Genomic DNA, 26877 nt, shown 5'->3' with positions numbered 1-26877 from the left:
AGATCCCCAGAAGAATCTGTACGTTCAACTGCCATGCGTAGTTGTCCGCATCCAGTCTGCGGAGCCGGTCTGTCGGTTGTACTCCCCGTGAGGTGGATTGCTGCCAAGCACATGTTGTTTACCAGAGCCCACTCCCAAATGTTGACTGCAAGAGTGCAGAGGGGAGGAGACCTGTTGCCACCTTTCTTGCCGATGAAATACATGCTGGTGGAGCTGACCGTTTGCATGAAGAGCGCCTTGCCACTGATCATCGGGAGGAAGGCTTGGAGGGTGAGCCAGATGGCCATCAACTCAAGCCAGTTGATGTGGGCCTCCTGCTCCTGGTGGGACCAAACCCCATGGACACTGTGGCTGTCCAAGGTAGCGCCCCAGCCCTCTAGATGTTGGGGAGGACGGGGGGGGGGGGAATACGTGGTGATGGTAACTTCTGGAGCTGGTTGCCGGAAGGGTATGCTTATTGTAGATTGTGCTCCACCAGATTAGGTGGTGATGAAGTGGGATGCTGACCATCTCCGCCTGGGAACCCTTCTCCTGACCCCAGGAGGCTGCGAAGTGCAGCTGCAAGCGCCTAATTTTCATGTATGGCACTGCCAGGAGACATGCCGCCATGATACCCAGGAGATGGTGGTACCACCATGCCAAGGTCACTGCTCTGCTGAGAAAATGCCCATGGCCCTCTTGATGGCTATGATCTTGTCCTCCGAGGGAAAAACTCTCGGAGCTTGTATCCCAGATGAGGCCCAGGAACGTTATTCTGCAGAGGCTCCATTCTTGAGATTCATGGACAATCCCAACTTGTGTAGAGTATTCATGAGGGCGGAAGAGGTGTGGTGGACTGTCTCGGGAGACCCTGCCCCGACGAGCCAGTAGTGTAGGTATGGATAGACATGGTGAACGCGGTGGCAGCCCTTCTCAGGGCCCAGGGTCATCAGTCTTGTAAGCACCTGGGGGCTGAATTGAGGCCAAAGGGTACAACCTTGTTTTGGAAATGAAAGCCCATGATCCTGAACCTCAGAAAGGACCGATGGGACTGCCAGATCGGGACGTGTAGGTATGCATCCTTCAGATCCAGGGAGCACATTCCATCTCCCATGCACTGTGTTTCCGCTATAAGTGCTGGGGTAACCATCCTGAACCTTTGAAGAGGAAGGGAAAGGTTCAAGGTCCAATACAACTCTCAGGCCCGCCTGGTTTTTCTTGTGTATGGCGAAGATCTGAATAGAAACCCAGACCTCCTTGGGAGGCGGAGACCTCTTCCACTCTGAGTGAGTGGAATTCCACCAACAGAGTTGCTGTCCCAATCTGTGGGAGGGAAAGACAGGAAAAGGGAAGGAGGGAATAGGTAGGTGGTAGCCTGTGGACACGACTGAGAGGATCCAGGTGTCCGTGAACCTCGTGCACCAGCATTGGGAGTGAAGGGCAAGCCTGCCCCCCACCAGAGACACGTGGACCTGGATGGGCGTGTCATGACTTTTTTCCCTCCGAGGCTGAGGAGAGGGACTGAAAAAAGCCCCTGTGTGCGGCCTTGTGTTTGCGCCGATGTTGGCTAGGAAACCTGTTGAGTTTCCTGGACCGTCGTCACTGGAAACCCTGCAAAACCACTGAAAGACCGACTCTTGTCTGACCCTGGTGCATCTGGCTGTACGCTTTAGGAGTGGCCTCAGTGTGGATGGATAGGGATTTAGCTTTCTGTGAACTGTTCTTCTTATCCAGTTCCTCATCCGTAGTGAATGGAACAGGTTGCCACCCTCAAAGGAAAGGTCCAGTATGCGCTGCTCGACGTCTGGGTTGAACTTGGTTGCCCGTAACCAGGCCGTCCTCATGTCCTTAGCGATGCAAATGGCACGTCCTGAGGTGTCAATATGCGACACTGTGGACTTGCGCTACAATTTTGACCTCTGCTAGTCCCACCTTGAAGCATGCCTGGCTCTGTACCGGAGGTTTCAGAAGGAAGTCAGCAATTTCGCGCCAAAGTCTCTGGTTGACAGCAGCGAGCATAGCATCCGCATTAGACTGATGAAGATGCAGGGAAGCCTTGGAATACATTTCCTTCCTGTATGCTTCCAGGATCTTCTCCTCCTTACCCAGGAGCACAGAGGCTGATGTAGCTGAAGACGATTGTGGCTTGGAGTAGAGCGAAGCTGCGCCCATCACTGAGGAGTGTAGCTGAGGGTGTGCCGACCGCAAGGGGGGGTCCCCCTCCATCTGCCTAAACTTGGCGTTGAATGGGGTTTAAGCCATCACTTTTTGGCCAGTGCCACCACAATGTCTTTTTGCATCGGAATCTCTGTTCTAGCTGAGGGGCGTAGAGTGAGGACCTCTGCTAGGACCCCCGCCTATGGTTGTTCCACCTCAGGCTAGGGAAGCCCCAAGTATTCGGCTAACCCGGCGAGCTGCTCATAGAAGGCCTTGGCTGACGGCGGTGTGTCCGGATCCTCCTCCTCGTCCGTGTCCACCAAGGTGTCCTGCTGGTCAGGTGAAGCTGGAGGAGTGCTGGGTGCCGGTGGCTCTGGGGTACTGACAGGGACCAGCGGCTGTGGTGCTGCCAAGACCGTTGGAGGCATTTGAGCTGGCAAGGGCTGATGGGGCTGCACCGTGGGCAGAGCTGCTGGAACCATAGGCGGAGAGGGCGTGGGTGCCGGCGGCAGGACTGGAGGGAGTATGCCCCTGATCACATCCTTGAGGATGACGCCCATCTGTGGAGACCTCATGAGGACCAGAAACTTTTTTTAAAAACTTGTCTTCACAGGCCGGTGGAGTGCTTGGAGGCACGGGCATGGGCTGAGACCTGGACACACTCTGCCTTACTGTCTACGGGGTGTATCTGTCCTGTGACGATGACAGGTATGCCGTAGGCCACGTGCCCGCTGAAGGCCAGTCCTACCTGGAAACTCGTACCCCTACCTGTTCCCCAAAAGGGGATGGTGTCGGGCGAGCTGCCATTTTATCTGGGCCGGCAACCATCTTGGCGGGCCGCATACCACGTGCCTGTGTCTTGGTGCTTGCTGCACTGGGCATGGCCTCTTCCAAGACTCTTCGCGGTGGAGGTTGAGGCCTACCCTGCACCTCAGGACAGGGCCTGGTAGGCTGATTGCCCTCAGCTGTGTCGCCGGTAGTGCTGCGTACAGGCGCCCCCTCAGACATCTGTCTGGTACTAGGGTGTAGACTCGGTAATAGAACCTTGCGGTCCCTCACTGATGTCACCTGTAGGATCTAGTGACCCCTCGGCTTGGTGGCTGGTAACTGTAGCAGCCTCAGTAACCACCCTGGTACAAGAACCTGAAAGGTCCCTTCCGCTCGGGCGCTTCCTGGAAAAGGAGTCGCCTTTGCAGAGTGCGTATTTAAAAAGTGCCCCTACCTTGAGGCTGGACTTGTGTTTGATGAATTACTCAAGTCCTCCGGAGGCGACCTTCCGAAGAGCTCCCTCCACCGAGCTAGCCTCTTCGCCAGAGAGTGCGGTGTCAGCACGTCACACGCAGTGCAGCCTTACCAGCCGTGGTTGGGGCCAAGGCAGAGGAGGCAGAGAGTGTGGGGGGGGGGGTCGGACGTAAGTAAGAGCCCCTCGCAGGCTGATCACCTGCTGAAGCCTGCTGATGTCGACATGCACCAGGGAGGAGCGTGGCGACAGAGGTATCTGATTAAAGACGAGAAAGAAGACAACAAAAACACTTCTCTGGGGGAGAGCGCGTGGAATTACTAGGCCCAAGCCCTAAACCCGGAGGGCTGGTGAAAGCGGTCCGTTCAACTCAAGACGGAAAAGAGGATTGGGTAGTGGCGGTGGCAGCCGGAGTCAGGGGAGCGCATGCTCCCAGGACCACACCCTGCGCGCCTCTAAATTTAAAGGGGAAGAAGGTATTTTCTGGTGAAAACATTCCGTCTCCCATCCCTAGCAAGGGACGCCCATGCAGTATGGATGAAAGGGGACAGGACGAAGGAATACATCTTCAGACAAACAGAAATGCCTGAATAAGGGGCCTTTTGTACTATCGAGTTGTTCCAAACATCATCAGTGATTTTGGCTATCTGGCCTGAAGCGCGGCAAAGAACACCTGCGCCAGCCATGCTACCTCTGCAAGAACACACGCTTAAAGTGACATTATTCTCTATTTATTCAACTCGTTGCTCTTCTATGTCCTCCTATACCACCGCCTGAATCCTCTCTCTGACCACGTCAGGAGCCCGACACCTCAGATGCTCAGGGTTCAAATGCGTTCATGCCTTAAGTCCTCCTCATCCTCATAGGGTTCTTCATCTAAATGTCTTCTTTCAGTTCTCTGTCCACCATGTGCATCTTCTCGCTTTCGTTCTTTCCAATTACTTGCTCCTAATCTATGGAACTCTCGTTCTTTGGACGTTCGCTCTTGTTCGAATCTTGTTTCATTCAAGAAGCGTCTTAAAAAATAATGTTTTGCAGCCTGCCTCTCCTCACCACGTTTTCTCCTGACTTGGTTGTGCCACTATCTTTCCTTCTTAATGCCCTCAATTGTCATATTATTATTTGTGTACTGTATAATGGGTATGTGCTGCACGTTGGATAAAGAGGCTATGTAAATACCATAAATAAATATAATGGGTTTGAGTTCCTTTTTTTTTTTTTAAATGTTATTTTAGTTTAAAATATCTACAAAATGTTACATAATAAACAAACATGTATTATATACATCTTATATGGCAATACAAAAAAAGTCTATGGGCCTCATTACAAGTTTCCCAGTCCAAAATGCGGCGATTCCGCGGCAACGGTAATAAAGTTTCCGCGTCCACAAGGTTGCGGAAAGATCGGCCGATTACGTGCTGTCGGTCGCGCGCACCACAGAGATGCGGAAACGGCGTCACCGTCACCACGTAAACACCCACAGAAATGGATATAGAGGCGCCACAAGCATTGTAAAAACCGTGTCCGCTGTCGTCGTCACGGAAGCGGAAATACCATGTCCGCAAAAACCGGAAACAGAGAGGCGGCCATCATATAAAGCACAATCTACTGCCATCCAGAGTCATCACAAACAATCTACACAGTGAGAAGGCAAAAAGGACCACCAGCATGTCTGCCAGGATTTATGCCCTGAGGTAACGCAAACAGTGCTTTAGTGAGGCGGAGCTCACTGTACTGGTTGACCATATAGTGCAGCATGCCGAGATGCTGTTAAGTGCAGACCAACGGCGTGCAACACAGCAGCACAGGAAGGAAGTGTGGGCGGAAGCTGCACGTAAGTGCACCGCTGTGGGCGTGACTACGAGGAGCGTCAAGGACTGTCGCAAGAGGTGGGACGACCTCAGACTGAGGGTGTGGAACCTGATCTCAACATACGGGCAACGCAGCAGTGGGACAGGTGGAGGGCCCCCTTCCCCACTGAGGCTGCAAACATGCCAGGAGCGCTGCAGCAGTGTCCTCCACCTTGAGGCCATCCATGGGATCGGATATGCTGAGGCAGGAGCGAGCCCACCTGCAGGTGCTAGTAAGTGCACAAATATGAATGCCATATGAGTACATGTTGAGGCCAGGAGTGCCCCAAAGGACCCATTAACACCACCCCCCAGCCAGTTCATGAGTGCCCCAAAGGAACCATTAACACACCCCCAGCCAGTGCATGAGTGCTCCAAAAGGACCCATTAACACTCCCCACCCCCCCAGCCAGTGCATGAATGCCCCCAAAGGACCCATTAACACCCCCCACACCCCCAGCCAGTGCATGAGTGCCCCAAAGGACACAATCATAATCCAGATGACGATCCACATCACTACAATACATGACCGTCGACAAGCATATTCGTGTAAATGCAATTGTTCACTGATCAACCTGTCTGATGCATGTGATGCACCCATCAGGAACCACCACACAACTAATTGCATGCCCTCTGTGTCCCCACAGCCATATCAAGTGACAGTGACACCGCACAACAGCCCAGGCAATCGGCTCCTGCACGTGTGCAAGCCAGCACCCCTGCCCAGGAAGATGCTGCTAGCAGTTCTGCAACTCTGCCCCCAGTAGCATCTGGTACACATGTGCCGGCCACCGGCTCCACGCTGCCTGCTACAACACAGGTGCCACGGGCACCCATCAGGCCTACACAACCCACCCCAGAAAGTATTTGCACTGCAGAGGAGGCAGCAGGTAGTGACAACAGCACTGCAGTCTGATTTAGGGCCACAGGGGGAGGTGCCCAACCTGGATGACTTGGCATCGTTCCATGACCTGGAGTTCAGCCCAACATAACTCTGCAGTCCAATGAGGTCCCCTACCCCCTCAATGGCTAAGCTCAATGCCTGCATGCAGCGGATGGAGGACCAGCAGGCTACCCTCACCCAGCTGGTGGAAAGGCAGCTTGAGGAATCCAGGCTGCAGAGGGAGAGCGACAGCACATATGTGCGTCGGCTCTCAAGGTCAATTGAACGCTTCGCCACCACAATAGTGACCCTGGCACGCCATGTGCGGGTGGGCAATAACAACACTTCCAGTATTGCCGAGTCCATGTTGCTTGCCAACCAGGCATATCTTGGACATTTGCCACCAATGCCAGCAACAGTGCCATCCACTAGTACCACCCCATCCAGCTCCACCTCTGCCAGTCCACAGAGGTGCTCAAGTCGCCTAACAGGGCCCTCGGGCAAGGATGCAAAAGCGCTGAAGCGCACACGCAAATGATGGCATGTGTGTTTGGCACTGCAGGACACATGGGGACTAGAAGGGTGTAAGGGGGTGGGTACGTTTGGGTGGTGGGGGGGTGCATTAGGGGGTTAGTGAATTGGGGCCTGGTTGGGGGTGGGTACGTTTGGGTGGTGGGTGGACACGGGTGTACAGCTTCCCTAACCATTGCACCTCCTTCCCTGTTGTAATGTTATGAATATATCATCATTGAAAAAACATTCATGAGTGGCAATCCATCATTTCATGTGCAGTACATCAATTTATTTACTGGCATCGTCATATCCATGCAATGCTGTTAATGTGCAGTTTCTCAAAAGAAAATACGAATCAGTGTATCCCATGCTCGTTGTCCATCTAGTGCACCCCCAGGAAAAGGTGGAGCCTCTGGGGGCATTGGAATGTTCCTGCGCAGGCACAATTGTGCAGCATGGCACAAACAAGCGTAATTTTACCCGTCTTCACTGGGTTGTACAGCAGTGATCCGCAAGATCTGCTCAAACAGCGGAACCGGGCCTTCAGTAGTCCAAATGTCCTCTCAATCATGCCACGTGTGCGGACGTGTGCCCTGTTGTACGCCTCCTCATGCCTGTTCCTTGGCCTCCATACAGGCGTCATCAGCCATGGCGTGAGTGTATATCCAGCATCACCTACATGGGATGTAGATGTGGGGGGGACATGTCAGTGTTTGTTGTATCATGTCTTCATCAGATGCAGTGCAATCTTGTGTCATTGTTCATTCATGCAAATGTGGCATGCAGTGGTTGGACCGGTGGGTGATTACCATTCCTTGGTCATTGTAGTGGACGTTGGCATCTGGACATTGACCAACGCATTGGTGTGCATGTGTACTTTGCCCTGCGGGTGACATTGGTTGGTAAGTATGGCATTGTGCAGTGATGTACACACATGGCAGAGTCAGTCGACTGTGATGATGTCGTCGATGCAGGATGTCTCATGGGCAGGCAACATGTGCATTGGGGGGCAGTGCTGCATATTGTGGGTGGATGTATGCAGTGGCTCCAGGTGTATGGGCCAGTAGTAGTACTATCGGCTCTCTGTGTCATGTGGCAGGGTGTGTACGGGCACACGGTGGCAACCTTTCATGTGCTGCTTTGTGATGTTTGGGTTGTGCTGTCTATTCAGTGAATGGGCGGTGGGGTGATGCATGTGCAGTCGCAGCAGCCCACTCACATTGGTCATTGCCCTGGACACACACCCCCCTTCCACAGGGCCGGGGCACTGGCAGCTGTACTCACCCAATAGCCATGTGCTTTATCCAGCATAGCGCTCCATGTAACGTGGCAATGTCGAATTCCGCAGAACCATTGAGTCATGTGTTGAGCCTGGGAAACGTGCGCAGCAATGGGTTATCACTTGTGCGGCATCACATACCATCTGTACATTCAGTGAGTGGTACAGTTTCCTATTACGGAACACCAACTTGATAGCACGTGGTACTGTCAGCTCGATGTGGGTGCAGTCGACTGCACCTATGCAATGGTGGCAATGACCTCGGGAAGGGTACTGGGTAGGGCAATCTGTTCAGACACATGGCGCAACAGGGCATCCAGTACCTGTACCAAGATTTTAGAGAAACAGGGTTGTGATAGCCCATGCAGATCACCAACTGTGTGTTGATAGGTTCCGGTGCCAAGAAAATGCAGTACCAACACCACCTTTAGAAGGGGAAGGGGAATGGCGGTCGGGATGCCAATGTGGCTGCTGATGTCGTCCTCTATCATGGTGGTGATGTACAGGATTGTTGGACGGTCCAGCCAGTATAATGTGTGGATCTGTCCTGGGGGAAGGTTCCAGGGTGAGGCCCTGATGCATGGTATTGCAGGCTGCCTGCGGGGTGGTGCCGCCTGGACAATAGGGTTTGCCATGAGTACAGGGTTAGCTAGTTGCCGCCTGCGCCTCCTAAGCCTCTGCCTCCTCCTCCTCCTCCTCCTCCTCCTCTGCACCATTACTGCCATCATGTGCAGTGCTGCCTGGTGGTTGAGTAGCCCCAGTCCCAATGCTACTAGAGCCTGCATAGTTCTGTTTTGGAGTTGGCCTGGGTGTGGCCCTTTTGTAGGCTCCCAGTGGCCTGCTGGGTCCAGCTGGGCTCGTTTGGTGCACCCGTGGCCCGATTCAGGTCACCAGGCACTGTTTAACGTCATGTTCGCGGTGGCGGCGATACCGCCACCGTGGTCACGGTTTTAGCGCCATTTTTGTGGCGGCATTTCCAGGTCCATGCCACTTGTGATGCTCGCGGTGTTTAGTATTGCCGGTAACAGAGGGGTTTCCGTGCAGGCCAAGTTTAAGGGTGCTTTGACTCCGCGATGGCGGTTTATGGTGGTGCTATTTCCGGGTCCGTAGGTCATAACTCGGCCTTCGCGGAAACAATGCCGGTATGGTTATACCGGCAACGTTAAATCCGGACCGGAGTACTTGTAATGAGGCCCTATTTCTTTTGTCCTCCTCCAAAGTTCACATTTGCAATCAATTAGTCAGTATAACGAAAGGAATTTACCCCATATCTTATCAAACAATGCCATTTTCTTCTCTCTACGGTAAAGAACTCTTTCCATTTCCGCCAGATTATGCATTTCTTTAAGCCACACTGCAATGTCCACAGAATCTGGGGTCTTCCATCCTCTCAGTATTGTCTTTTTACCCACCACAGCGCTTCTGAAAATCCATTTTTTCTGACTCGTAGTCAGATCATCCAACATCAAATCACTACCTAATATTTTAAATCATATTTTAGTCTTTCAACTATAACCCTCTCGCAGATATTATCAAACTCAAACCAAAATCCTATCACTTGTGTGCAATGCCACAACATATGCTCTAGCGTTCCGAATTCCTGTACACAAGCCCAGCAATCTGAATTATCACTCATGCCTCTCCTTTGCAATTTCTCAGGCGTCCAAAACACTTGGCTTAAGATCTTGACTTGTCTTGATCCCTCTATTAACCCCAAAGAGCACAGTTTGAAATTTTCACACATACGAGACCATTCAAACTCATCAATCCCACTTCCAATTCTCCTGCTCCACTCCACTCTCAATAAATAATTTCCTCTGTATGCGGCCACAACCATTCCATACACACGGCTAGCTAATCCATCCTCTCCTGGTTTTGGAATTTGTCTGAACAGGTCCAAATTCAATCCATGTTTTACTTCAACCTCCCCAATAGCTTTCTTAATTTTCCGATAAGCTGATCCACTAAAATTTGAAATATTCAAAAGGTAGTTTGAATTTCTTTCCCTGTCATCCAACGCCCATCCTTGTAAAGGTCTCCAATCCATTTCACACCGCGAAGGAACCACTCATGCCAGAAAATTAATTTTCCCTCTATTTTGATTTTCGGGTTCATTAAAGCCTCAATACCAAGGTAATTATTCCGTTTTTGCCCCATGTGCTCCTTATACTCCTAGTTATAGGATCCTTTAAACCACCTATTCTAGATACCATCGTCAGCATTGCTCTTGGTGCGAGTGGTCCGTGAAACTAGTTTCAGCAAGAACCCACACCTCTGGCAAAGGTTCCAAAAAGTCAGCCAAGAATTGTGAAGAAAAAGCCAAATAGTATGCTCTAAAATTTGGTACACCCAAACCTCCTTTTGACAGTGGTAATTGCAATTTACATAGCTTCAGACGGGGTGGTTTTTGGTCCCATAGGAAGCTCTGAATTATCCCAACTCCAACCAGTACTTTTTCTCGATTTCCAGAGGCACCATGCCAAGACGTAGTTTTTCCTTGGGGCCGAAACCATTTTCTTTCCCCAAGGAGACAGATGAAGTTGCCTCCACCTTTCAAAGTCGGATTTAAAAGTCGAACGAACCATATTCATGTTCTCCTTAATAAAATCCTTAATTCCCAGCGTTATCCACCCCACCCCCCCAGTACAAGATCTTATTAGCACACCATTTGAATCCCAACTGTGTGACTAAACTTTTGTTGCAAATGTGTGCTAGGGGCAGGACCTCTGATTTTGTCCAGTTTATTTTGTAACCCGAACACCGGTTAAATTCCGACAAGACATTCATCACTTTTGGAAAAGGTTGTTTTAGATTACTCAGCAATAGGAGCAGATCATCGGCATATAGCCAAACTTTTTTCTGTAGACCCCAACAACTTACACCCTGTATTTCTGTATCTGACCTCAGAGCTATAGCCAAAGGCTCAACCACAATGACAAATAGTAACAGTGAAGGTGGGCACCCTTGTCTTGTGCCCCCCTCTAAATTGAAAGGCTCCGATCTCTGCCCATTTGTATTGACATCTGCAGTCGGGCAGCTGTAAAGCAATTTCACCCAGGACCGAAACTGGATCTAAGGATCTTAAATAGAAATTCCCAATTGACCCGATCGAAAGCTTTTTTGGCGTCCAATGATAGTCAAGAAGATTCAGCGGTTCTATCTGTTGCTTTCGATATAGTGTGTATGAATTTCCTGATATTACTTGAAGTTTTCCTTTCCTTCACAAACCCCGATTGATCCCGGTGTATTAGCTTTGGTAGCAATGATTCCAATCTCATCGCCAAAACTTTGGCCAGAATTTTATTATCCACGTTGATTAAACTTATTGGCCTATAGCTTCATGCCAGATTTTCATCCTTACCTTTCTTTAGCAGGACTGAAATCATAGCATGCCACATGGTACTTGGCAACAAAAACAAACCTTTGGCTAGAGAAGTGGTAAACATGCCCAAAAATAGAATGAGGCAGAATTGGGCAAAACTTTGTAAAATTCCACTGGCAAACCATTGGGGCCTGGAGACTTACCTGTATTCAACCTAGCCATTGCTATCCTAACCTCATCCAGTGTAATGTGTCTCTCAAGAGGTTTAGCATTATCCTCTGAGACCTCTATATTTTTAATGAGCTCCTAGTCTGAATCATTGACATTTGCCTCATTTTTGTATAAATCTGTATAGAATGACTAAAATACCTCATTTATTTCTTTTGGTTTAAAAGTGATCTTCCCATCATTACCTCTGAAGTGATTGCACGCTGTGAATCACAATTCCTTAATCTGAAGGCTAACCACCTATCACATTTCTCTCCCTTCTCAAAATAAGTACATTTTTGATTGAAATATGTCTTCTCCATACGTACAGTCAATAGAGTTTTTTATTCCTTTTTTAACCTCAATAGTTCTGGAACCAAACCATTATATGCAGAGCCCAACATCAACTTCTGTGAAATATCTTACATTTTTGACTATAGATCCTGTTGTTTCCGTTCAAATTTCTTTCTCTGCCCACTTGCCATGCCAATCAGAATACCACTCATCAAGCACTTAATTGCCTCCCACACCACATCTGCCCCTACCTCCCCAGTGCAATTTCCCTCCACAAAACATTCCGATTCAGCTAAAGGTTTAATTGTTTCCTTATTTTCTAACAATATGGTATTTAACCGCCAAGTAAACTGCTTTCTCAAGGCTGAGTCAATCTTCAAAACGTATTATTACGTGTGCGTGGTCAGTCAGCAAAATATTTCCAATTTCACTTGCTACGTAACTTTCAGTCATTCTCCCACTTGTAAACAGCATATCTAGCCTAGAGTAGACTGCATGCGCCCCAGAGTAAAAACTGTACTCCCTGCTCAATTGGTTCTCTGACCTCCAGACATCATTCAAGTTGTGTTCCTCTAGAAGATCCCTCAGAGATATCAATTGTGCATCTAACTGTTTGCTTTGCCTCGTAATACTTCCGTCTAAACCTTGATCCAAAACTGGTGTTGAAATCTCCTCCTAATATAATATTTCGGCAGTTCAGATTCTGTATAGATTGAGCAACTGTCTGAAAAAAATGTCCATTATCAACTGATGGAGCATAGACATTGCAAAAAAATCACCTCTGTACCATGAATGTTAACCAATAATGCAATCATTCTTCCATCACTGTCACTCACTTCTTTCAAAACTTTAATTGGAGCATTCTTCCTAAATCAATATTGCTACCCCTCGCGATCTTGTATTGAATGACGAACCATACATCCTGACAATTCAACCTTTTTTCAAATTTTCAAGTTCCCCATGTAAGAGGTGCGTCTCCTGAATGAAACCAACATCACTTCTTAAAATCATTTAAATATGTCATTATGGTCTTTCATTTTTTTAATGTTGCTCAATCCATTTATGTTCCATGTGACCACACGTAGTTCACCATCCATTTTTAATTCCTTATCTAACCTGTAGTTGTTAACAGACTATTCTGTAAAAGTAATATTCAAATGTGAACTCCAACCCGCAAGCTCTGAAATGGATGCAAAACACAAAAAGTAACGCAAAAACGAAACTAATGTAACACATTTTAACTGTCCAGCCCTGGACACCTCTCCCTAAATTTTAATCCCCAGCAACCTTTAATAACTTATATTATATGTTTTAATAATTGGTGTTCCTAAAAATAATAATAATGGACTCCATAACCCCAAGTATCATTATGTATTTGACCTTCTTTATCTACTGAATTAGCCAGTGTCCATCTAGCCCCCATGTTTTCAACTTTAGTCTACCAGATTACCCCATTACATCACCAGCACTGCATCCAAATGCCATCAACAAGCCCCTTTAATATAAAAGTATACCAACAGCACTATTCTTGAAATTATAACCCAAGAATAATACAAATTGAAATACCCATACCTTTTCTCCCCGTCTCGTCAACTTCTCAGCTGTTTATTTCCCAATATTTATTGTACACCATAAACATTAATATCAGACATTCATACAAAAATAAAATCAACAGCCTCTCCTGTGGAACTCCAGTATGTTTTAACAAACGGTATTGACCCTATGCTCCACTAAATCCCTTTTATTTAGTAATAATCCTTTCTTGTACTATACATACTTAACTACGGTAAAAACACTTTATATTTGATTACTATCTTATCCTCATCACACTTGTTCATCCTAATTAACCTGGTAATTGACCTGACATCAAATTACAAATTAAAGTATATCGAGACTTCCCAAACCCCAATACAGATCCACAAATGACCATCCTTCATAAAATCCTCCCCTTAATTCTTACATTTGACGGATACATATAAACCAATAGTGATGTTTCAACCTGAAAGCACCCATTAGCCAGTTTGCATTTCAAATAAATATGCCTTTCAACAGACACCAAATCTCTCCATTTATTCTAATACTCTAGCTTGGTACAATTATGTTGATACACATTACCCGTACTAACAATAATAAAAGGCCTTTGCACATTATGCAGGAGGCTGCTAGGAATGCATTATGCTAACCTTTGTAAATGATGTAGACGTATGTGCATATGTACCGCATAGATTCACACAAAACTACAATTAAAGACAGGTAGTACATGTAAAAAACACAGTTCCTACCTACAAACAACATTCCATTCAGGTGAGCAGTTTCGGATTAACTTGCATCTATGAAAACCGTGTTTTTTGTGTCCCCCACTTTCATTGCTGCAAAGATGCATGTAGGAAAAAGGGGAGGGGATGCAGTTATTATATAAAAATATAAATAATGCTGATCATGTCCAACTACTGCAGCCAAGCCAGCATACAGCATGACAGGCACGAAGGGGGCCGAAAATGCAACTCAAGATGACACACCTGACATCAAATTCCATTTGAAAACATATTGAGCTATCCTAAACCCCCCAATACAGTTCCCAAGCAGGATATTTAAATCTTCCATTTAATCCCCTCCATTAATTCTTAATTTTGGTGGACAAATATATACAAATAGTGATGTTTCAACCTTTAACCTCCAATTGACCAGTCACCTTCAAATTAAAATACACCTTTCAACAAACTCCAAATCTCCTCTGTATATTATATTACCATGACTTAGTACAAAAATAAAGGTCACTGATCTGATAGGTGTTACAAAATACAAGTCAATCTTTATGAGGCGAGTGCAGACTCACAAGGATAGTGAGTAGATATGCAACAAAACTGCACATCAAGTATGTCAAAATTTAGTTTCAACCAGTCATATGGTCTCCACTTTGGCAGGTAATGTAGTGCGTACGGCGAAGTGCCGCGATTTGTATAGTCGTGCCTCAGATCCAAGCCCTCAACTGCATCACTCCCACTCAACCTTCTTCGTCCTTCAATTTATTCATCTCAATTGATTTCCACATAACATGAGCCTCCTTTCAGTACGTAGATGTCTGCGCCGGCAACCTGAGCTAAATTCTATTCCGTTCCCCTTGCAGACCATAATCCCCTGGGATCTACCTCCATTCGCATTAGTTCTCGAAGACGTAAGTTGTGCCTTAGAGGTCTTAGAATTTATTTGCAGGTACACACCCCAACCATCTATAAGATGCCTTTACCCGGATGGTTACGTCACACAGCTTGTCCTATTGCCGGATCTCTTACCCCATAGCCACAGATCAGCAGCAACCAGCACATCAACTTCAGCAACAACATTTCCGTGGGCCTGGATCGCTATAACAGATATATCCCTATAACAGGTCTGATGTCTCCAGTTGACTGACCTGATCAAAGCAACTTAATGATGTGGCAAATCACTGCAGCTCCAAACGTCGCACGCAAAGACAAGCCACATCGCACACATGAATGTCACCCGATATGAGATTGGCAGTTCCATCCGCAGACTCTTTTGAAGCGACCGCTGATCAGCCGCTTCTACGGACGTAATCACTTTCATCCCGGTCAGCTGATTCAGTGTGTGCAAGGCCACGTATGCAGGTCCACTTCTCTAATCTCTTCCGGAGTCAAGTTATGACAATGGGGTAATGTGCATTCTTTGAAAATAATGCTGTTAACAGCAATTTAGATGCAGCGCCATTTTAATCCATGTATTCAGATTTAATGAATAAATGGTAAATAAAAACATGGTGGGCAAATACTTTCTTACCTATTGGTCCATTGTTGAAGTATTGTTTTTAAATATTCCCAGCCATTTCATAGCCTCACTAGGAGTAGAGGTACTCCATCTGGAAATACCAATGTTAGCAAGTTGAATCTATTCAGAAAGGTTCTCACCTCCATGGACCTTGCCAAGTCATTTGCTTCTTTGAAGGACTTCCTAACCATGAAAACTTCTTTTGGATAGTCTGGGTATACCAAAATCCGATTTTCCCGGAAGTAAGCAGAGTCCTTGGTTCTTGCCACTCTCAAAATATCCTCCTTGGTTCATGGGTGAGACCAAGATTTGCCTGGCTTTATGCCCCATTTTCTTTCCCACTTTGTAAATGTTGTCAATATCAGTAGGAGCAATTTGTTCATAGTTAAATGAGGACTTTAATATCTCAATCACCACTTGAAGCAGATCCTCCTCTGCCCTTTCTTCCACGCCCACAATCCTCAGGTTATTCTGATTTTCAGATCCATCTCCATGCTTCTCTCCTTTCCTTTCTGAAAATCCGTTCTCAAATTCCTGTATGCTCTGTAACTCCCAGAAATTTCTGAGGACATTGAAGCTGAACCATTTTCCAAGACAGAGACTCTACTTTCTATCGGGGTGACTTTAAGAGACAGGTTTTCCATGGATGATTTTACATCTCCTAGGTCCTGGGCCACCTTCAGAAGTAAAGAATAAATGTCCTGCGCGCTAGGGTCCTCATACATCTCTGCTGTTGGCTTGGGCTTCTTAGGAATTGGATTATCAGCGATGTCAATCTTTTTCTTAGAGTTCATTATTTCTAATCATCAATACAAGAAGAGGGCCAGGAGCTGCAGGTTTATGCTGCTGCCTCTGCTGCCTGCATTTCGGAATCTTTTTCAATAGGTTTGAGTTCCATTATTGGCTAGTTAATCACTGCATACAGGGGGGTGCGTATGGTTTACGCAAGGCTAGGTGGTAGTTCACCCAGCCATATTACAGAGGCAGCAATAACGCCTCTGTACTTGCAATTCAGTAAAATGTTAAAATGTCGATTTTGGGAGGCTTTTACTCGACATTCGTTGACAAAAGGGCATGAACATTTCATGAAAAAATCTCAACCCATCCTACATTTATGTTAGAAAGTGTTGTGAAGTTACCTCCAGGTGGGGGACACAGCTACAAAGGGAACACCAAATAAATAAAATCTCATTGAAAGTCCCAAAAATGAAATTTTTGTTGTCAAAGCAAAACCTGCAGGGCACATTTTAAACAAAACCTGGAGCAGAATTGTGCATGTGGTTTTACTCGTACATTTTGCTTGGGTTCATGGCAATCTGAATAGCTTTTTAAAAATGTCATAAAACAAAGGGGTCGGGGGGCTTAAAAACAAAAAAGAAATATATATCTTTTGGATCTGCAGAACCAAATTTCAAGCTAAATTCATGAAGGTCTTTGACCGAAGTGAGAATAAAAAACATGTGTCCAGGTCCATAGCAGCATTTTTGTGCTGGGAAGTGAATTGAAATGGGCGTACAAAAAAGGCAAGGCATGCCGAAGATCAAGCCATATTTGACCGAAATTTGCCCCTTTCAAGTCAGAATCAAAAGTTATTGTTAATCATAATCTGTAAGAAATACCTTTTAAATGCAAGGTAAAATGCTTTATTCAATGAGGCGCTATGTTACAATGCAGGACCTAAAAACCACTTAAAATTGCCAGTTACGGTTAGCAAGAAAGCAGCCATAACGTACACCCCGTCGTGCACAATTTATGATGTCTCACACATGACAGTATAAACGTATTCATCACTAATGACATTTCATATCACCCCACTGATAGGTGAGCAGACAGACAAAAAGGATAGGTATTTAGGGCACAAACATGTATGAGAGATGTCCTTAGGCCATGCCCCAGTGAACTGAGGGTGCTGCCGCAGGATCACTGTACCCAGGAAATACCTATGCCGAACAGGCAGAGGCACATTATAGATTTACATATGCATAAATGTGAAAACTATTTTAGTTGAGGGGATTATACTGTTACAATGTAAAACCTTAAAACCTATGAAATGTAACATTTGTGTTTAGCAACACAGGCATAACTAACTGTCCTCCCACCATGCAAAGCTCATAGATGGCTCCACAATTGCCATAATCTAATCAGCATGGATACACTTCATAAATAAGAGGCCAGGAGCTTCAATACAACTTCTCCAAACTGAAAACACATATTTACATTCCCTTCACAGCACAGCCTGCAGCCTTGACCTGCGACTACTGGGTACGTTGCATGATTTAAAGCTATGATGCCAACACATTACTCTTGTTAACAGTTCCCTTGGATAATACTAACAGGCCACTGCAGGGATTAAAAATAAAAGCGGTAACTATGTATTCCCAGGAGAAGGTTCTGCAAATAATCGAGTGCAAAAAGTATTCTTCAGGGTACATGGGGAGCGAAAGAGGACGGGAAGGGTTGGCCAAAGGAAGTGAGATAAGTGGGAAGAGGTGGATCAAAGAAAAGGGCAGCTTCTGGTTATCCACAACACCCAGTAAGCAAGAGTTTAACTCTTGGGAACCATGAGCAATTACTTAGTGTGCCACAAATGTACCTCCCATAGAAGATGCACAATATAGCTTGTTGACCATTATACATGACCCATTAAGGATTAATAGTCTTATAGATGTGTCGTAATACTCATTCATACACATTGCCAAACACAGAGTTAATGTTCTGACCTAGTGACTGTTGAGTGTCAAGTCTACCAGCCTCTACTAGGCTATAAACAGGAGGTTAATAGCTCCCAGCAATTTCAAACCCTTCATTGGCTACTCTCATGCTCCGTGCAATACTTCCAAGTTTTCACAATACTTATAGCCCAAGGACAAGACTTTGGGTACTTCTCCTGGGGCATGGACAGTAATTTGCCAATAACTAAGCACCAACACAATTTAGGAATGGGTAAAATTGTGCTCTGACAGAAACATGGTTGCCAACTTCAAACATTCAATTAAACAGCCAATTCTCAACAGATTTACACATTTATGAGAAAGGTGTATAATGGGTTTCGTCCTCTCATTTAGTGAAAATCCTATTAGTCAGCAGAGCATGCCTTAAAATGATGTTATTAGGCCTTCGACCTCAGATAAAACGAGTGAGAAGGAACGGCCATGCTACTGTCTCGTTGACACATGATGGGCGTTTGCACATGCCATATACCCAATCCTACTTCTTCTGTTGCCCATTCACATATGTGAAGCTTGAAGCATATAAACATTGTCTGAGTGGGCATAGAAAGTGCCCTGTGCATTAACTCCTAGGTTAATAAGCATACTCGAAGAGCTCTCTTCAAATAAAAGTGTTCAACAGCCCTCTGACCTCTTCTCAGTCCTGCAATCCACAGAAGGCATCAGACTAATTAATGCGAAGCTCAATTACTCGGGCTACTAAAACAATGACCTGAATGACTAGAAAGTCCCAAACTCATTCAGGCCACATGGTTTGACCATCAACAAATGAATTAAACATAGTTCAATTTTAAGAAGACCTAGCTGGCATCAGTGGTGGCAGGTGATTATAATTATTTTTTTTTAACTGGGGGGCATAAAGGGTTCCCACAAATATGCAGGAAAGACCAAGCATAGCGAGGGAGCCCGAACCAAGCAAGGGGTATTCGGGGATAATGGGGTGGGGTCTTACTGAGAACATTTTCAAAAATAAGTGGTTAACATTGTGCATTTTAGAGCACACTTTCTGAGAAATTCGTGAAGAAGCCAGTTTGCAATCGGTTTTGTGGGGAAACACGAAACAAATCCAATAGATTCAAGTAACCAACAGTCCACAGGAGTATTTTCCAAAACATTTTCATTAGGCTTTTCCCTACAATATGCCATCATAAAGAACATTTCATGTCGGATATGCATACATGTTCAACCTGACAATCAATATATGCCAATATTCCCATATAAGAACATATACGTTTGCTTTGCCCATAATGCCAGTAAGGATACTACAGGAAAACAGGCCCATGTTGTCTCTGTCAATATATGGCAGAAACCCACGCAAGAACATACTCTTGTTGGCTTTGCAAACGAAAGATGCCATGGCACAGAAATAAATCATGTCCAGACTGGCTCTGCCAATGTAGGCCAGTATAGCCACTTGAGGTCACTCATGCTGGCTTTACCTTGATGCTCAATAAAAAAAAGAAATGTAAAAGCTGTCACAGCAAAAAAACACATCCTGGCTGCCTCTGCACAAATGACCACATTCCAATCCCCTCCACCTCAATGAAAGGCCCTCTCCCTTGCACACACTGTTCCATACAACCATCATGCAGCATACACTCTCTCATTAACAGGAGCACTTACAGACACAAACCCTTGCATGCAAGCATAAACACATTTTATTTTTCTTACCTGAAGCCCTGGTCTGAACTGCAGACATGGGGCCTCATCAAAGCCTTGGCGGTATCCCGGTGGTAACTGCGCTGGGATACCGCCAACGCAAATAGAGTTACCACAACTTGGTCCTGCGCTATTGGCACCAGATTCCAAGTTTTGGTAAGGCTGTAATTCTCTATTTTGTTAAGAGTCCATCAGACTCTATGGGGCTTTTCGGTGCTATTACCGCTGGCGGTAATAGCACCTAAAATGGAGGGAAAGCTGGATATTTACCTCTAGCTTAAAGCTGGAGGTAAATCTCTAGTTTTCCGCCCAAACTCAGGATTGGGCGAGCGGTAATGCGGTGGTAATAGCGTTGCCGCCACATTTTTGCCACTCTGCCCCACCTGTGATGAGGCCCATGACCTGCACCTAATGCCCTCTGGCTCTCATACGACAGGAAGCAGGGGGAGCTTCCTGGTTCCTGCACATGTGTGGTAGAACCTGAGCACCTCCATCATGTGTCCTGGGAGACCAAAAGTGCAGGTAGGTACATGAGCGACCCATGCACAAAGTTCGGTCTTCAGTTCCCCAGGCTGTGTCCACAATGGGCATGTAAGGCAGGTGAAGCAAAGCACCCAAGGCTTGCATGTCCCACTGTGTATTTGAGCTGGGGAGCTGAGACTGCCAAAGGGAAAACAGGTTTCCATGTGACAGTTAAAGCAAGCCGAAGAGCACCCCTTCCCCCCCCACCCCCACATCAGTAGCTTGCTGCAGCTGACGGGGCAACGTGTGGTCGCATGGTTTAAAATTGCTCATCCGTTGAAAGGTGGTGGGTCGGCACCCCTTCACTCTTAATGGACAAGCCACCCAAGGCTGGAATAAAATTAAGGAAAAGATTAATTTAAAAGTCCAGTGACTAACATTCAACTATCAAACGTACGCAGGCCCTGTACCTCTGCAACAAAATCTCCTTGTGTGCCCCAAGAAACTCTGCTTTCAATTTAGAACAAAGGAGACCTTTTCTCCACCGTCCAGGCACATCAAGAACAACGTCTCCTCCACATAGTAGTGATTGGAGGGCCTACAAACAATCGGTGTGAAATTCTTAATTAGAAATTGGGTTTCTTAAAGGGGGAATACCATTACTATTAGCATCACTACTACTGCTGGGGCAGGATTACTAATGTGCAATTGATGGCGGACATTTTTTTTAATGAAATCTTTCACTTTTCATGTATGCTGCTCAAATGGAGATGCAGACTACGCTTCCTCTTACCCACTGATGGCACTTCCCATTTCAAGGGTTGAAATCAATTTATGTAACAGAACAATTTAGAAAAGAAAAAAAGGCTTAAAAAAAATTGTGTTTTATGAAGATAGTTTTGGTTCGTAAAAAATATGCAGAAAATAAAACAGTAGTAAGGAACATTCTATTTTAGTTAAAATGTTACACCCCATTTCAATAAAAAATAAATGTCATGAGAAAGAAGAATGTCATGGTCAAAGTAGAAGTCGAGGAAATGTAATTTCAAGCTAAAAATAAGCACCAAAAAAGGTACAACAACTACTGTACGTCCTGGAGAAGTGAGTGAGCCCTTAGGGTGCTGATCACAACTTGGGCAGAAGCTGGTAGAAAAACAACCCAATTCTTAAATATGCATTATCATTTTGTGTCTAAGATCTAACATTTTAAAAGTAACTCTCTTACAGGACGGCTAATGCAAACTCTTACTATGATTGTACTGCTCACAATTCGAAGTTTTCTATCATTTTTGGAGGTTAATAGTGAAAGTGTTTGGAAATCGACTTGATGATGCCCCACATTCAGAAAGAGGTTTTAAAAAAGCAAAAAAAACTACCACAAGTTGATATTTCCCTTATATGCCACTTTCTGAAACAGTACCAAATTCACACTTTACGTTATTACGTGCCAACCATATTCACGCATTAAAGTTGAGTTAAAATACGCTGGGCTAGATCAATATTTTTGAAGTACCCAAAGGCTCTAAGAGTTAGTCATCAGAAATTACATTTTTCGTCAACTGAGTGTACAAATATTGGTGACATACATGTACCTTCTTCATCCCCATCAACATGTCTCGTGCCAAATTCTTCCAAATAGAGGGGCTTATTTTATGAATTTAAGTTTCAACTTGGATTACATTCCAACTGTATACATGTCTTACCTTCTGCGAAGTGGACAAGAATGGGTCAAAAGTAAAAACATCATATTCCCATTGTGTCTTGTGCCAAGGGGCAACAAATGCAAATTCAGGACGATCCCCTTTAAAAACATTCCTCACCAACGTGAACCTGTCATATGACTAGAAGTACGCGCTTCTTGGCACAGACTCCTATGTCTGCAACCCTCTCTGCTGGTATACAAGAACACTCTTCATTGGTTAACTACAGCACGGCACAATGCACCGGGAAATGTGTTTTGTGACCATTATTATTTCCTTTCACGTTTACTTGTTACCCCTCTCCCCTCCTTTGCACTTTGAAGCAGTGCACTTTGCTTGTACAATGGTATAAAAAAAACACCAATAAATAAAAGTAACGAGCGCCATGCTCGGGGCAGTGAATTCTGAGGCAGAGTCCTATTAATGTATCAGCCAATCGGAGTGCACTAAATGGCTTCCTGTGGAAAGCGTTATGCCAGCATGGTAGAAGAAAGCAAACGCAATTCCACTGAAAATATAATTCCAGCGGGAATGGAATAACATGGCAGGTGGAACAATAGGAATGGTAGGCCAATGGAGAAAGTTATGGAAGGATGCTCCAAACAGAAATCTGGGGAGGGACGAGGCCGCAAAGTACAATGGTAGGGGGCAATGAAGTTTATTAAGGAGAGGCTACAATGCCATGTAGTGTGTTACACAAGAACCCAGTGAATGGCAAAGGATGTCATGCCAAGGGTGACAAGAAAACTTTGTTTCCAGTCCTTGGCTTTCACTTAACAAATAATGCACTCTGCTAATTGTAGTCCTGTTACATTGTCTTGAGCAATGTGGACTTTAGCACCCGATACCAATGATGTGTAAACAAATTTCTGCACTGGGAAGTGGTGCCTCAAAGACATGTTACCCTAGCCATGCCATTCTGAAAAGTGCACCATGCATAAGTATTAGTGGGGGCGGGGGTATACATCCCACGCAGGGGAAGCCTTCAGAGCCGAGAAAAATCATCCTACGACTTAATGCCAGATCGGAACAAATGCCATCCTAGAGGCGAGTGTCATACTTATCTGGCGATACGTTGCCAAAGGAAGACTGTGGCAACACAAGGCGAGTCCTGCCACATGATACTGAATGCCCTCTCGGTGGATGACAAGCGGAGGGTAGCTATGCACCATGGCTGCGTGGAGCTGAGGGGATGTCACATAAAAAGGGTCTGTATGTCATAGGCGAACACATGCCTTGCTAAATGACAATCGTGACAGTAACTCTCGCAACAAACGAATGTCATCGCAGGATGCAGCTGATGACACCGCGGGGGTCACCGAGGGGCGGGGCAACAAGCGACACATTGCAGGTAGGTGTGCAATAACGAGAGAATGTCTTGCCAGGAGGCGGGGTTGGAAATTGCCTGGCAGGGATCGGCTGGTGTCATGTCAGGGGTTACTCTGGTTGTGGTGTGCAGTCCTTTTCAGTGCCATAAGCCGCTGCTGGCACACAGCATCCGCTTTCCCGGGTTTGGGGTCCCGCTACGTCACTCAGGATGTGACATGCCCTATCCGTGGCAAACTTGCCCAAAATCACAGCAGCCGCTACAAATGGTCCGAGGGCATTACCAAACCTGGTATTAGGAACCAAGGGCCATCCCTGCCCTATCGGTAGTGGGCCAGCCTGTTCGGGACCCAAATTGCAATTTGAACCCCCTCTGAACAACGGTGCATGCTGTGGTGCCCTATGAACCCCACCCTCTTGGCCCCGTCGGTGCAGCTCTTGGTACCTGTCTTGTCGGGGTCAAAGCCCACCACTACGAAGTAATCCGCTAGACGGGCCATGGTTCGCAGGGTGGGCTGCAGCTCCCTGGAATCATCAGTATTGTCCGCCCAGAGGCGTAAACTCAGCCATGTTTGACACCAGAGGCGCACGGCGCATGCGCAACAAAGCCGCGACCTCGGGTTGGGTGAGGGCGGGGCGCGTTTACAAACACACACGCGAGACCGACGGCTGCTCACATGGCTGAGCCGAGCGCCTGTCCAGCAGAGGATGCTGATCATCATCTGATCCTACTACCCCAGGGCTGCTTCTGGAGATTGTAGACTCAACACAGCAGATACTGGGGCTCTCGGGACTGCAATCGAGCACCCTGCTCTTACGGCGATGGCAATGTTTATTCATACCGTACATTTTGGGAACTGTTAAGTGGGAGTTTTTGCACCAAGAAAATTACTTTTTTTTTCTCCAAAATTGACTTGGAGGAAAGTTATTTTTCGGTGGGAGAAAATAACGTTGTGGGCTGGAAAATGCAGTCATACATGCTAACACTAGCCATCCCATTCGTGCAACGCCAGCCCAGTCCCGTTTTTAATTTTGCATTATGGAACTATTTATTTATCTATTCGTTTTTGTTTAAAGCGCACATCAGCCCATGGGCATCGTGGCGCCATTACATATATGCATATCTGGTTACAAAGAAAGCTTATTAGTTGCATTGGTAATTGTGTTTACAGAACATCTTAGGGTTACAAAGTATATAGCAGTTAATATATGATTGCATTATGATTAGTTTCTAACAGTGTGTTTAGTAGTAGTTGGGGGGTTGGTCTTGAGTAGTGGAGTACACGTGGTTAAGTGAATATTGTGGTCTTGAGGGATTTGTGGAAGGCTAGCTCGATATCCCCATAAACCGAAGACTAGAAGTTCCAGAATGCAAAATTAACACAAGTACTTGATTACTGTCTCCGTAATGGATAATGTTGGAATGTATGTGGACTATCATGAGATAGTCAATATGGCAGGAACTGACCGTACTGTGCTTGTAAATGGCAGCATTGCATCCAGTAATACGAGTCGAGGTTGGCATGTAATTCATGCAACGCTTTTAAGTTGTCTGTTATAGCTTGGGTTGTGGGTACATTCTGCTTTATTGGAAGGTGAGTGGAATGTCGTTGATGTCACCATGAAGTGGTGAGTGAGGGACTGGTCTGAGTGTTCTAAAGTGTGAGTTAGATCTGAGCAGCTGGCTGGAGTGGATGTGCTAGTGTCATGTCTGTCTCACTTGCCCTGTATTCAACGTACTTGTTTTTGGACACGGACAATACATCTTGCTTACATGTGCTTGGATCTTGGTGTCTTCTTAACCCAAGGGGTAATTTCATTTTCCAATTACATGCCTGATGAAGCCACCCAGTCGTTATACGCCAGCCAGTGAAGCTGTTAAGCCTCATGTGATGATCAGCACTATTTATGCAATGCGGATGTGGAATACCTTCTCCCATTGGATTCAATACTAAAATCACAATTACTAATTGAAATTACTGAATTATTTTTACATGTAGAAGCACAGATTTGCATTTTTCGGCTTGTAATTAAGGGGAAGTAGACCCAAGATTAGGGCTTTAAGTGGGCTGGGGCTAGCTGAGAAACTACTCCCAAACCAGGGAACTGCCAGGGCTCCCTTAGTGCCCAACTAATAACACCTGACACTGTTTCCCATATGGCCGTGCAAGCAAATTATTGCTAGGTAATTGTTAGGGAGAATTCTCATACATGTGCCAATTCCTCCCACCTTAGAACCCTCAAGCTCTTTTGCTAAACTTTGGGGCTTTGAACTTTTTAATTCTGTTTGTTTTCTATCTTTATTTTCTTTGGTTATGGAGTTTAAACAACTCCATATGCATCATCTTTTCATTTGTGTCACACAGCACCCTCAGTGCAGTGGCACAGGGAAACCTTTTCAGGCTTTCTCAAGGTTTAAATACCTTCTCTGGGATAAACTACTGTTTCCCGGAGTAAGTAAAGCGAATTTGACTTTACTAGTCTTTTTACATTCCTAGACCCAGCACACCCTATCTTAAAATAGAGTGCTGGAGGGGTTACTTAGTATCCCCTGTGTCTAGATACTCATGCAGCAGTCAAATGCTACCCTTTCCTCTCGAAATGGCTGGTGACAGTGGTTTTACAACAAACAACCATGATTTTTCCCGAATGCAAACACCGGTAGCGTTAAAACGCAGGAGCCATGTTTTTCAAGATGGCGTCTGAGTCCCCTTTGTAAAAACAGGTCCCGGTCTTCTCTTTTCACCATTTCTTTGTGGAAATGTCCTTCTAGAGTTTTGCTCTGCGTGCCAAACCAGGTTTGGTTCCTTTGTTCATTCGCCTTTGGTGGGCTTCAGGAGTGAAGACCGCCTCTGGCACCCGAGTGGCTGGGGTGGGCAGGAAGTGAGGGAGGTGCCCGAAACTGCCTGTGCTTAGTCTCCTGGGAGACCCAAATGCACTTTGTGGTGATTGGCTGGCAGACTGTCCGGCAAGGACTGCCACCCTGCTGGGTGAGTGACAGCGAGGCTGGAATGAATGGGAGAGAACTGAATAAAAGGTGAGTCTCTTGGCTTGGAAGGCAGAGTAGACCACTGGAACGAAAGAACCGAAGACGAGCTTGATGAGGACAGCTGCTGCAACTCCTGGAATGTTGGTTTGCCCGGTAAAGCCCTGCTGCAGGTCCGAATTGCTAAGTTCATCTCGACAGAGAAGCCCTGCAAGGACATCTCCCTTTGAGTTGGTGGGACCAATCAACTCGACACTAAGCCACATGGAAACCATTCTCAGAGCTGGCTGTATTTTCCTCAGAGTGCTGCAGGAAACCGAATAACCAGGGAGAGGGACACCAGCTTGTGTGCTTGACTACCGCTACCAGAATTGAAGACTTGCCAGTTGCCAGCTTTTTGACCAGTCCCAGTGCATTGCAGGAGTCCCCTGATGTCGCCCCTCTTGTCCCCACGACTGAGGCCCAGGAACAGCGCGATCTGCAGGAACTGCCAGGAACAGAGTTACCA

General features: G+C 46.1%; 1 protein-coding gene across 4 annotated transcripts in view; it reads right to left on the bottom strand.

The window, feature by feature from the left end:
• SBF2 (SET binding factor 2) overlaps positions 1-23975 on the bottom strand; it is a 2983421-nt gene extending 2959446 nt beyond the window's left edge. For all 4 annotated transcript variants that reach the window (XM_069623660.1, XM_069623661.1, XM_069623662.1 and 1 more), the window contains exon 1: positions 23829-23975. In XM_069623660.1, the coding sequence (XP_069479761.1) occupies positions 23829-23883 (55 nt within the window). In that variant the 5' untranslated portion in view covers positions 23884-23975. The remainder of the gene's footprint in view (positions 1-23828) is intronic.
• Positions 23976-26877: the final 2902 nt, after the last annotated feature.

This window comes from Ambystoma mexicanum, chromosome 11 (assembly GCF_040938575.1).
Source record: "Ambystoma mexicanum isolate Mex_15411 chromosome 11, UKY_AmexF1_1, whole genome shotgun sequence".
NCBI classification, from domain to species: Eukaryota; Metazoa; Chordata; class Amphibia; order Caudata; family Ambystomatidae; genus Ambystoma; species Ambystoma mexicanum.
This window is presented reverse-complemented; position numbering and strand designations above follow the sequence as displayed.